This window comes from Simochromis diagramma, unplaced genomic scaffold, assembly GCF_900408965.1.
Source record: "Simochromis diagramma unplaced genomic scaffold, fSimDia1.1 OVJJ01000602.1, whole genome shotgun sequence".
Taxonomy (NCBI): Eukaryota; Metazoa; Chordata; class Actinopteri; order Cichliformes; family Cichlidae; genus Simochromis; species Simochromis diagramma.
In genome coordinates this window covers 11,167,294-11,180,796 of record NW_024387040.1, presented here as the reverse complement: position 1 = coordinate 11,180,796, position 13,503 = coordinate 11,167,294, and the positions used below count along the sequence as shown (strand labels likewise).

At 41.9% G+C, this 13,503-nt stretch overlaps 1 protein-coding gene across 10 annotated transcripts in view; it reads right to left on the bottom strand.

Annotated features, from left to right (window-relative positions):
- abi1a (abl-interactor 1a) overlaps nt 1-13,503 on the bottom strand; it is a 53,700-nt gene that overhangs the window by 13,178 nt on the left and 27,019 nt on the right. For 6 of the 10 annotated variants that reach the window (XM_040044016.1, XM_040044018.1, XM_040044019.1 and 3 more), the window contains exons 3-6: nt 9,597-9,773; nt 5,015-5,029; nt 4,432-4,535; nt 3,827-3,979 (exon numbers count right to left, since the gene is read on the bottom strand). In XM_040044016.1, the coding sequence (XP_039899950.1) occupies nt 3,827-3,979; nt 4,432-4,535; nt 5,015-5,029; nt 9,597-9,773 (449 nt within the window). The remainder of the gene's footprint in view (nt 1-3,826; nt 3,980-4,431; nt 4,536-5,014; nt 5,030-9,596; nt 9,774-13,503) is intronic. The other 4 variants (XM_040044017.1, XM_040044020.1, XM_040044022.1 and 1 more) reach the window with 1 other exon arrangement.

The window sequence follows — 13,503 nt, the reverse complement described above, 5'->3', positions numbered from 1 at the left end:
CTGTGTCAGTCAAGCCCTGGGGCTCTCCGGGCACAAACAGCGGGAGTTACTCCTCTAAAGGACGACGGTGGCAGTAGGAGCTAACTGTCTGTGACTATAGAGGCTAAACAATATTGTGCCCTCTTTTAAAGTCAACACCCTTCCTCCTCATCTCTGTGATTTAGATTTATCCCTTCTAATCTCTCTATAACTTACCATTCCTTTGCCAACCCATTTATCTCTTCCCCTGCTTTAGCTTTCTTTAGTGGTCTTTGTTTCAAAATGGTGTCAAATAAAACCAATGAGCTCTTTCTCCGCTGCTCCGCCTCCTTCTTTCAGTCTGTACTTATAACAGGGAACTGTTGATAAATTAACTGTGAGGCGTAAGAAAGTTCCAGCTCACTTGCTCACAACTGACAAAAATCTCTAGAGCCAATATGGAAAAAACAGCTTTCTCCATGAAAATGAACAAAAAAAATAAAAGCATTCTGTAGCGTACACGAGTATCATCTCCTGGAAGGAGGCATTCACCTTTTAAAGCCATCTGTGACACTGATATTTAAAGGTAGTCGTCTGGTATTTATCCATACTCACTGTAAATAGGCAGCTTTGACGTTTCATTTGAAGTGGGAAGTCGGGAATCCCAAACTCCTAACTGGAATTTCAAGCCAGTGTTGAGCCAAAAAGTAAAATCTTTGGTTATATTGATGAAGACTGCAGTTAACAGGATTTGCAAAGAAGTTATGTATAAAATAAGGAAATTACCTGTTCTGCCAGGACCTTATGACTCTGAAATCTTGCTTTCATCAATTGCGTCTTATTTGCAAGGCCAGACATTATGTCCCGCACAAGGACGTCTGTACTTATTGCAACTCCCTTTACTGGTCTTAACTCTACTCTTCTCCATAAACTGCAAATTGTTCTGAATGAGGCGGCTGGTTTTCTTACTGGTACTGGGCGGCGTGTTTCTATCACCCCTGTCCTCGCTGACCTGCACTGGCTCCCCGTTAAGTATCGTATTCAATTCAAAATCATGCTGCTCACCTTTAGAATTATTAACAATATAGTGCCAAGTTACCTCACTGAACTACTTAGTGCTCTAGCAGGGGTGTATAATCTAAGATCATCTTCCCAGTTTCAATCTTTCAAATCGTGGTTAAAAACTCATTTATTTAACGTCGCCTTTTATACCAGTTAATGCTCGTTTGTTAGTTAGTTTAATGTTTGTTGCTACTTTCGTTCTATTTTTAACTACTTTTAATTATTTTAAATTTTTATTGACTCTCTTGTCTTTTACACATATTGTTCTATTATGCTTTTATATGTATTTCTTTTGTCTCTGTGTTTTTAGTGCCATCAACCTGTTAGCATGTTTGGTACTTTGCCGTGCCCTTCATCTTTCTCTACTACTTACGTTTGACCCTCTTGTATGTTAAACACTTTGGTATACCATTGGTTTCTAAATGTGCTATATAAATAAAGTTTGTTGTTGTTGTTGCATTAAATCCAATCCTGTCCTTTTAAAAATATATTTTTAATTGACCAATGTATACTTTATTGATCATCTTTAGGGAAATTCCTCTCGGGCAGCCACCAATCTAGCACCCGGGGAGCAGTGTGTACCTTGCTCAGGGGTACCTCAGGGTCGCTGTTAAGTGGATTCGAACCCCCGACCGTCCGATCATGGGGCCACCACTGTACCTACTGAGCTATCCCTGCCCAGTTTCATTTGTCGCTATTTCTGCTTCCCCAGCTCAGCCAGATCTGGATATGATATAGGATACATCCTATAAATATGGGGTATAAAGAATAAATACAGATATGTAAAGACACTTTTCCAAAAGCTGATTGCAGTGTCTCTCTGATGGAAAGGTTTTTTTTCCTGGTTCAAAAAGGCTTGACATCATTTTTGACAGATATGTTTGACAGCCTAACAGTTTAAATACCAGCAATTATTTTTTGGCACAACACCGGAACGGTCGGACTTCCCACTTGTAAAGTTGCAGAAGCAACACCAAACCTGACCTGATGCGGTAGTGAGTTTAAACAGCAATAAATGTATAAAGCCTTTAATCTGTGCTTCCACAGTTGTGCATTTGTGACTCATTTTATGCATCTGTGTATGGAACCATAATCTAACCATAAGAACAGCTGATTTCCTTCACATGGCACAAAATGTTTTGTATGATTTGCACAGCAAACATTTTTTGGGGTGTTCTTTTAGGGTACCATGTAACAGAAAGATAGCAAAACAACCATTTGCACTTTTGAATTGCTTTATAATGACATAAAGAATATGGGTATAGCAGTTAAAGAAGAAGTTGATAGTTCTACAGGAACTATGTTTAACATTTATGTTTTGGGACATGCTGTGTCCACAAAGCCAAACACCATCTTTAACATACAGACTCTGCCCAGATATCCAAACCTGTAATGCTAGATTAGAGCAAATTTTTACTCCAAGCATTCTGCAGTGACTAAAATTAGCACGGCTCCTAAAATAAAACGTTCCCTGCACGCAAGAGTGTAATCGCTCCTATACAAAGATATTAGATGATAGCAGGGAACGTGTAGCAGCACACGGGAGCCTATATTGAATTCAGACCTCAGCTGAAGATGACAGAGACTGTTGAGCTGAACAAGCACAGCTTACTTCCAGGCAGTGTAATCAAATAGTGATGCCACAGCAATATTAGCTGCAGCAGGGAGTTTGGGACTCTGAGGACAGCATTCGGTTTGTTAAGGGGACATCAGAGCAGATCGGCAACGGTGACGCCAAAGAACCTAAAACTGTGCACATTCAAATACGTTTTAACAGATGAGGCAGAACAGCTGTAGGAAAGAAGCAACAAGCATGAAACTAAAAGGGAAGTTGGACAAAGAGGGTTTAAAAATAAATAAAATTTGCTCATAAATACGTAATATTTACGAGCATCACAGCCAGCATTACAGGCTTTTTAGCTAATGAGGAGACTTCACTCACTCGTAACTCAAATTTGATGAAAGCTCCTGGAGATTTCTGGGGAACAATCCTTGAGAGTAATGTTCAAGGGGTTCCATGCTGTGGCGGACTTTTTTTTCTTTTTTTTAACAGCACTTTATTTCAAAGGCTTTTACAGATATTAATATCAGAGTGATTCAGAAGCCCTCCAATCCTTGTCAGACAAATGCTGGATTTAGTGTAGTGGAGAGGAAGAGGTGTGAAAGTGCTCTAAGCCGCTGAACTGAATGAAGAGATTAGAACTAGCCGACATAGAGGGGACCGGTGTTTTTGGATAGATGCTTTACACACATTACTCAAACCCTAGGTTTATATTCAGTGAGCAGTTTTAGTGGTGTAGCTGGAACACCTAATTCCACTTCAACCTCCCAAAATTTTGGAGAAAAAAAAAGTGTTACGTGCCTGTTGCCTGATTAGCATTGCAGATTTTAAACTGCACTCTGCATGAAAGTATTTTTCTGTGACTCTTATCCTCTTCTAGCATCAATATTTGGTCAGTTTTTGGTCATGTACTCGGATCGTATTCCTCTCACGTGCTACTACCACACTTCTTTTAACTGCTTCAGCCTCTTTACGTCCGTATTGGAATTTTATATGTGGTTAATTGTACTACAAGTCCTTAAATAGTTTGTCCTGAGTTTTTCTTCAGTGTCGAAGTGTAGTTGTTTATTTGTGTGTTACTTAGTTGGTATTAGTAGGTCTCTGCATCACTGCACAGTTTATGGAAACAGCTTGCTGTCCTAACTTGTTATAATATAATATTCTGGTTACAGTAATATATACAGAAAAGCAACAGAAGCTCCTGCATAGCTGCATGCACTGATTTTTCCCTCTTTCCTCATCTACCTGTGCGTGCGTTGCCTCTGGCTGAGCGACGCCGTGCGCCCGGGGCTCTGCTGCTGTCCGTGCTGGCTGCCTAGTCGGGCGGGGCTGGTCATGTAGTCATTGGGAACCGTGGGCGGCTTCACTGGCTCCAGGGTCTTGTAGGGCGTGTTGCGTCTGGAGTGGCCCAAAAATGAAACGCGATAAACAAATTATGATAAAATCAAAGAAAAGAATGATCATCACTGAGCGTAAAGCCTACTATCTGAACGTTATGGGTGTGTCCACTAAAGCGTTGTAAATCCTATCAGTTTACCCAGCTGGATGAGGCGCGCTAAACATCGCTGTTTATCCCTGGAATTAATATCTGATCAGCGTCTGTGTTTGTGCACCGGGGCAGGACGCACTACAACAACCCTGCATGTTTCTTTTTCTGGATCCTGCCACTTATCAGCTTCTTTTCCAGCAAAAGTGACCACTGATCCATCAAGTTCACTCCTCAGCAAATGTGCCCTGTGTTTTTATCTCTTGGACTTATAAAGCAAAAAATAAAGACAAGCGACGTGCTTAAATTATTCATAATTAAAGGACTGGGTTTCCTTTTCTGGTGACTCTGATGGAAATCTTACCCAAGCGTGCCACGCCCAGACATCGGCGGACTGGGCGGCTTTTGCGTCGGCGGATTGGTCCTCGATAGTGTTCCTCCTCTGATCGACTGATTGTTTCCATGTTGCTGTGGTTGGAAAGAAACCCCAGAAGAAGCTTGTTTTATGCACACATTCCTCCAGTCACAGTGGGTGAATATTACTAATGTGATCACAATCTACTCTTACAGGCTGCCCAGATGACACAGCGTAATATTTGAGGGGAGATGTAATCCCTCCCCCAGGGTGTGCAGTTTACACTCTGATGGAATTTTGGAGCAACAGCAGTTATCTGGGAAACCCGTAAGCGTTAAACAAACTACGTGACATTAAGGGACGAGTACACAACATGAAAGTAAATAACAACACATACATGGTTGGTAAACAGACAAGGGAGTGTGACAAAGACTACGCTCATCTGTGGGAGGACTACAGGTCAGTTAATGTGAAGTAACATGGGAGATGATGACAGTAATCACACGAGGACGAGTCTGCCGTGGAAGGGAGTTGAACAAATCTATCAATAATACATCGGAGCAAAATGGGTCATGTGACAAAGCAGACTTACCTTGGCTTTTAGCCACTTAGTGTGGGCGAAGGAAAAAAGAAGAAAAAAAAAAAAAACACAGGAGAAAGAGACAGAAAGAGGGCATGTCAAAACAGCCACATGTAAATGGATCAGTCCAAGTTAAGTGAGCAGCAGAAAAATGATTCCTTGTATTTACACTGTTAACTCGTAGCAAGACCTCAGAAAGTCAGTAGTAAAAATCATGCCATTTATAGAAAAACACTGTTTCCTGACTTGTGCCCTTTACTCCAGCACCACACCCAGAGCAAGAGCCAGACAGCAAAGATTTTTCAGGGATCTAATGGCAAAAGAAACTGAAGAATTTATTTTTGTGCATCGACAAAATGACATAAGAAAAGGTTGCAGAGAACCACTCCAACCTTTGGTAACCTTTTATGCATTTTCTATGATGTGAACTGCATAATTTCAGATCATCGCTTCACTGGCACCCCTAGAAAACGAATTCAAAACTCATACTTGTGTAGCTTTCTGTCTGAAAACAGAGCCAGCATAGCAGCGGGGTTGATCTGCAGTTTGACAACTACAGAGTCAAGTGGCTCATCTATAATGCAGCTTCCCCAGTGGCCTTTGCAGAAAGCACTGTAGCGTCACAGGACCACAACAGAAAGAACGGATGAAATCAAGAGTAAATTCATAGCACAGGTCAACAGGAGCCGACCTTTGCACGCTTAAAAACAGGAAACGGCTTCAGTGCAGCTGCGAAAGGCTAACTTCATGTTCAGATTTCACTCTCCTCGGGTTATCACAGCTAGAAGAGATTCAATTTACAATCTAGGTCATGCTGGAAATGCCAAGGCCCACTACTGCCTCGCCTTATCTTCCTGGCAAATGCTGCATCTCTGTTCTGCTGTACTAAATAAATAAATAAATAAATAAATAAAACAGACGGGCAGTGTGGAAATGCTTTACTGACATCAAAGGTGAATTATGGACTGACAGGTTCAGGGTGAAAAAAAGAAACTACAGCTCTGCAGTGTGTCAAAGGTGCATGAAGGCAACAGACACTGCCGGAGGTCCGGTTAATATATCTTACATCTTATTAAACCTGTGTTAACGGCCGCTTCCCTTTAAAAGCGTTGAACTTATTTAATGTGGTGCAGCCCTTCTTGTGAAGCAGCCGCTGCCACTGGAGTTTAATGTGACTGAGCTTTAAAAAAAAAAAAAAAAAAAAGCAGCTGGAAAATGCTCATTTAAAGGTTTTTAAGGCAAAACTTAGCAACTGTAACCAGTTAAAGTTGCAGCGCTCTCGCCTGCCTTTGTGTGAAATCTGAACATGCCTGCAGCTGCTAAGGGTAAAGGTCTTGTATCAGTAGCCTGTCGGGTGTCATCACATCTGCCAGAACTGAACAATTAACCATTGCTGCCCTAACTAGCAGTCACCAAGGGAGCAATCTGCGGTGCTTAAGAAATAAATAAATAATTAATCTAAAGATGAGCCGCCAAAAATTGCAGTTCGCCTTCTTCAGGCTTGCTCCAAAAACACATGATAGGTTTGAGTTGCAGAGGCAGCTGAATGGGTCTGACAGGCCTCACCTCAACTAATTCACGTCTTTGAACTAGAGCTCTCTACCATGTTTGTGCCGTTGTTGCATTTCATTGAATTTATCTGACCAATGTTAAGGCTCGAAGTGTTGGTGGAGGCCAAAACTACCGTGTAATGTCCATGTTTTATACAGTCTCTGGTTGGAACGCAACACCACTTAACTGTTGGTTCTAACGGGGCCATTATGAACCATCAGTTTAATGATATATCAGTGATAAATCATTAAACTGGCGGTACAAACAAATACGATCGTACAGCCGTGCCTGGCTACACCACAAATGTCATATGTATGTTAGCCTGATGTATGCTAGACTGATTCTTTCATATAGTTTAAATATGTTTACAGACAATGTGTAAGATTAGAATTGTGCTCACTTGTGACCGTTTTCATACACTCACAGCAGTGGATTAGTCAGATTTTTACTCAACTAGGAAACGAGTTACCAGAAACATCCCCGATACAGAGGAACAACAGCAGCCGCCGTCTTTGTCATGAAGAACTTGAACCATCCCCTTTAGTAATCTTGTAAACTCTTAACTGACACAGGACAGAATATCAAAGGACTGAAATCTGACTTCAAACAGCCGACGTGCCTGGTGCATTCCTGAAAGCCTCGCTGACTAGATTAAGCATCATCTGACTGGAAGAATAAATCTCATCTTTCGTATTAAAGCTAAAAAGCATCATGTTGCTGTCAGAAAGCCTGCAGGAGCATCCTGATCTGTCAGTTGTGAGACTGCAGTGATTACTGCTGTGTTCTGTTTGTTTATACCACATGAATTTCATCTTCCTTCTTTTTTTCCCCCCACCTCCCTTTTATAGAAAAACTTTTCTTCAATAATGTATGTTAGCAAACCAAATTTTATTTTCCTCTCCGCAGGTGTCTAACACCAACTTTTTGTAAGGTCGTAAAGCCAACTCAACATTTAGGCCAAAGCTAACCCTCAGGCAGACACAGCAAGTCTGAAAGCAAACTGGAGCCGATATTCACGATCTGAACTCATATTAAGGTATCGATTCTGGTCAGTAAATAAAACGCGGCTACAGACGTTCAGACTTTTGACAGCTGCCATTGCAGCATGCGCTATGAATTAATGTGGAGTATTGATGTTGCGTATCGATCGCTCTCTGGCTCTCGACATGCATAGATGAGAGGTGGTGAGTGATGTAGGGCTGCCGGATGTGCGGGTGTGCGCTCCCCACATTCACAGGCTAAACGCGGCATAGACAAAGACGTTTAAGGCAGAAAATCCACAGAGATTAGGCTCAGAGTACTACGTGATAATCTTAAAATAGACTCAAACGGCTTTAAAGCAGCCGTGCAGGAGCACGACAATTACAGTGATATAAATTTATTGTGCATCGACGAGGCCTAATTTTGAGCGTCTCTTTTATTCAATCTAAAGAGTAGGTACAGAACTGGGGATGATTAAAATGGACCTTATTGCACGGTTATGCCTGGTGATCCTGGTTTTAATTAGATATGAACATTACTAGATGGAAACAGTGGACACAACAACCTCACCTCAAAGTTTGCAAGTATTACTTTTTTTCCCCTCTTTAAGCAATGTAGGGAAAGATGTTTGATAAGCACAAAAAATAAAACAAAGACTTATTGCAAAAAAAAAGATAGTTGGAATAATTAAGAAATAGCATCATCACAGTTTGTCCAGCTTACAATACTTTCAGGGCCGTCTGTACCACATGTAGCAGAGTAGCATAGCAGTGAAGCGATAAGACTGCAAGGTTGTTCTACATTGTGGCTAACCACTGTAAATATGACACATCAATCCACTGCTGTGAAAAAAAAGAAAGACTTAAGAGGCTGGACTGTCAGTCTGTTGAAATCTGTTATTTCTGGTTCTATCGCTCAGCCACACCTCTGGAGTTTGTGATTGTGTGATATTTCCTGTGGTAGTTTCGGTCTGGACCCAAAACTAAAAATCTGTATCGCCACTCCAAATCCACTATCACTATCTCTTTTTGTAAACTGTATCTGCCAATTATTTCATTTTCTCTGAATCTTACTCACAGGAAGAAAGACTCCTGCTTTTATTATTCCTGAAACTGTAAATAGCCTCACATTTACGGCCCAATAGTCATAATTACTGGTGAAAGTCTAGAAAGTCTAGGGTGAAACACACCCGAACAAAATGTTTCACATCCCATTAACCGTGACAGAGGGCTTCAATGCAACTCCCCACACAGAAAATTGAGAGTGGCACAATGGCTTTTATCTGGTCTTATCAATGCCTGTAACACTATGGGACGCTAATGGCGGGGTCTTTAATCCAATCTGTCTGACAGCTGAGATTGATTGGCTGACTGATGGCGCAGAGGACGCTCATGAGGGAGAATGGAGATCTCCAAAAAAATAAATAAATAGAAAAACTGCCTGCAGCTGTCAGGAAATGATGTCACCGAGCGACCCCTAGAGCGAGCCCTAATGGCTGGGAGCTGCGGGTGAGTCTCTGTTTTGAAGAGTTTATCACATCAAAAAGCTTCTTTGCTACCTTTCACACTGAAGTTAGATAAACTACAAATCGAACCATAACATCATCGCCATAATGAGATTATGAGAGCGGCTAAAGTGCCTTTAAAAAAAAGAAAAGGAAAAAAAAACGTCCCACAAATGTGTCTCTGATCACCATTTTCACAACAATCCAAGAACAGAGCTGTTTTCTGAAAGCTACATGACGTAATTGCTTTTTAAGTTTATCTCCATCTCCACCCTCCCGAACCAGTTCCCACTAACACACACTGCAACATATTCCTGCAGGGTCAGAGAGGGGTGTTTTCTGAAGATGAAAGAGAAAGCACAAGAGACGCCGTTTGAGCGAGAAAAACAGACAAAGTGGGAGAGGAGAGAGGGAGATAGGAGTACCTCTGGCGAGAAAGCAAAGAGGGGGAAGGGAGAGGAAAAAGATGGGAAAACTAATGGACTGAGCAGAGGGAAATATTATATGCGAGCAGAAAATTAGTGCCACATACACACAAAACAAGAAAAATCTGCTCACCTTAACGCCGTGGCCGACATCATCCAGTAGAGTGTAGTCAATTGGCTTCCTGATGTACCTGACTGGCCGCTCCATATTGGCCGGCGCTATGATCTTATGAGTCCTTGCTGTGTTCTTGTTAGTGGTCAGGATCCCGATCTCTCGCCTGGCCACCTTCTCTTTATGGATGTCCACCGTCTGTAAATGAGAGAAGTGAAGATGTGTGTCACACAGAAAACTTAACAAGGCTTAATTAAATCATGAGGCTGTGCTTTTCATCAGTGGGGCCTTAATCTAAATCTAACACGGCAATTCAGCATATTAGCGAGGTAAAAGCACGCAGACACTAAGCAAAGATGACTTACGGTTGCAAGAGCTGTTGGAGCGATCGCGCAAATCTCTCAAAAGAAGAATAAACTGAAATTTACTATATAGTTTAAATCCTGTTTTCACAATTTTCACTTTTTCAGAGAAGCGTGTCCCTCCAATATGCTTTGCAAGGGTCAAATGCTTCATTTATGCCTCTGGTGGCTGCTTTTCTCCTGAAACTGACCCATTGTTTCATTTATTGGTCACACTCCTATACAGCTGTTTCCAAATGACATGACAAATTTGGATTTCTTAATACACTTGATCATGTATTACTAAATTTGGGCAGATGACTATCGCTTGTGCACACGAGACAAGCACCAGCTTCCAGAGACTTCCAGAACTAGACTTTCAGAGAGTCAGAAATGACATTGTCAGGAGTTCAGATCTGTTTTTTCTCTCTTCTATGGAAAATGACAACACAGAGGTGCCAGTAGCAGCTGGTGGCACCTGTGGTTGCAGAAAAAGGCTTCTGGTCCTTTAGACGTCTACTGGAAAACAGCCCTGAGTGATGACCTTTGTAAACACTTTCTTAATGAGTTTATGGGCCCGCTCACTTATTTCTGGTCATATTCTATTCTTTCCAAGCATCATAAATAAGGAATATCAAGGGTATGTTAGATGCCAACGAACCCAAGATTTATGCAGATTTGTTGAAGACTGAGTTTCTGTACTGATGATGTATCAGTGCAGATTCACAGATTATACAGAGGGAGATGATGCAACAGCTTGGAAAGATGAGACCACATCATTATAGCTATCCACCAGCGCTTTATTCATTTTATTATTCCTCAGACACTCAGAACTTTATTTAGGTTTAAAATTAGAGGCTGAAACAGGGGTAAGTCGCCTTTTACTGTGTTTGTGATCACTGATAATGCAGTGATCTAACAAATAACAAGGTTTGCTTAACAGCTCATCCATAAAAGCATTTGTTCCAGTTTTTGCGAGTCCAGTTCTAGTGTTTTACTTGATTGTTACTTAGCACTATGTAGAAGGTAGCTGTGTCTAACAATGGTGCTTCAAACAGGGCTTCACAAACCTTAATATAATCTGTGCTTGTCTATGACACATTTGTGTATTTTTTGGTGTTTGTTTTGTGGCCTTTAATGTTTATCCACACGGCTATAACCTCACAAGTACTCACTACACAACCAAACATTGAACGCCTCCCATCAAGCCAAAAGGAGCCCAAGAGCAGCTGCTGCTGTTGCAATGGGAGATGAAAGGCCGCAATGTCTGCAGAGGCCAGACCAGGAAAACGGTGGTCTCTCGTGGAGGGGAAGGAGTCAGAAACCAGCGCCAACAGAGGATTCCTTTCATCCCACAGTGATCTGAGGCTGGACTGAGCTTTGTCTCTTTATTCTGCACTGCTCCACTGTATGTACAGACTTAGCCCTCAAGTATCATTCATCCCAGAGTTGAGGGAATTAGTAACACTCGGGATGGCTTATATGTAGCTCAGCACAGCACAATCACGCCAACAACATCTCTCTTTTTCTCCTCTCTCTGGGTAACATCAAATCTAATTTTAAACTATGACACTAATGAGATATTCGCCTGAGAACTGGCAACAAACTCGAATATCTATTAAGACTGACGCATAGCAGGTTCCTGCAGGACATGCAGGGGTATTAAAAAAGCGGATTGTTCAAAATTGCAGAAAAAAAAGGAGCAATCAATATTTTATAAGAGCCAAAGATATTCTTGCATAATTGCTCCCTAAGAGACTTCCCATGCAAAGAAGGAGCGTCCGTTCTGTTCCAGTGCCCTGTTGTGTCTATTTGAATTAAGAGATATGACAGAGTGCTGATTACAGTCATCTTTTTTAACCTGAGACAAGCTGCCAGGATACAAGAGGCTCTTGACATAAAAACGAACTGTAGTGACAATATCTTCCCTGTGCTGCGAACAAACCAATGCACAATTTAGTGGATAAGAGCCCCATTATGATGGGATTTGAGCCAATAGCTTTGACTCCACATGCAGCTCAGAGATAACTCCCAAATTGTCATATATCATGATCATCTGAAAGCAACTGGGCCAAAATCGAATCAGCCCATTTGGCTTCCATTTGCAGGGGATGTGATGGAGCTCAGTGATCGGCTGAGATGGAACAAGGCAGAAAGAGGGGAGAAGGAGGACGAGGGATGGGCTCAGTCAATCTAGACCTGGTTTTACTTCGAAAACAGCTTTGCTCACATTTCACCACTGATTCTAAAGAAAACTGAAGTCATAGGCGTTGCACACTGCCATAAGTTTCTATGAGGAAGTAGACAAAACATGAAAAGTTCACTTGAAACTGGAAAGAGAACAGTTGTTGAAATGCAGCAGCTAAACTGGGAAAGCATCTGTTCTTGGCTGTACATACTCCCCATATCAGAGAACAGCGTTCAGACAAACGTCATCGCAGCTGGCAGGGGCAGGAAGTTAGAAGCAGCGTAACAGTTCATCTCCATCCTGTACAAGCCCTGCTGCAGCAGTGCAGAGCCCTGATGTTACACAAGTGTTGACAGAAGGGTAAATCTGAACCCACCTTGTTTAGCAAACTTCCACACAGCGAGCAGGAGCACCCCGTGGATATCACATTGCTAATCCACTGTCCAAAGAACATTAAATGGATCTGACAAAAAGGTCTAAGTATGACAGTGCATTCTGGCTTCACCCCATCGGACTCACCCAGCAGGGAACCCAAATCTGAGCAACTGCGACTTAACAGCCCATCTCTTCCCTCGACTGAGCGGGAAAACGCTTTCCCTGACTTTTCAACTGGCACTAAAAAGGTGTTTACTCGATCCCAATGGTCCATCTGCTGGGTGGAAAACGTCTTGCCAAACTGAAAGGTGCATGATTCACATGTGCTCTCAACCACTGCCACCCATATGTCTCAGGCCTACGGCTGTTTTCCCAAAACACTGAGCAGTTGGTGTTTGGCTTATCCATCATCTAAGGGCTTTTAGGACTTTAAAGTGCCCCCCACTTCGTTGTCTGCTTTTATTGAACTGCTCTTTTCATTTGTCACCTTGAAGTCCTTTTTTTTTGGCATCCTTTTATTTTTTTCCCCCTCTCTTTTTTAACCCTGTAGTTCTTCCCACACCCAGAGGAGTCACCCATCTATGACTAGTGCAGGGATTTAGGTCATAAATTGGAGCTACTGCCAACATCATCAGCGTCATCCACATTCAGTCAAGAATGCGTTAGACTTGGAGACTTTTTCCCCATTTTGGAATATGAGGGAGTCTGTGCAGTGCTTGCCACAATGAGAAATTCTTGTTGTGTTGTTAGTAGCAACCAGTGGCTAAATATTTAGGATTTATTTATTTTGAAGCCAGATTGTTACCATTTTGGTAGAGGCTGTGCCTGGTTTTCATTTCTAAGCAGCATCCCCACTGTTGGTCAATGGTAACTTTATTGTCCCTAATGGGAAATTGATTTGCAATATGTCCATACAGAAATATGGACATAATGTTGCCAAGTGCTTCGTCAAAAGAAAATATTTGGGTTCATCAACATTACTTTGCTAATGTTCGCATTATGCAGTGTACTCAACTTTCACTGT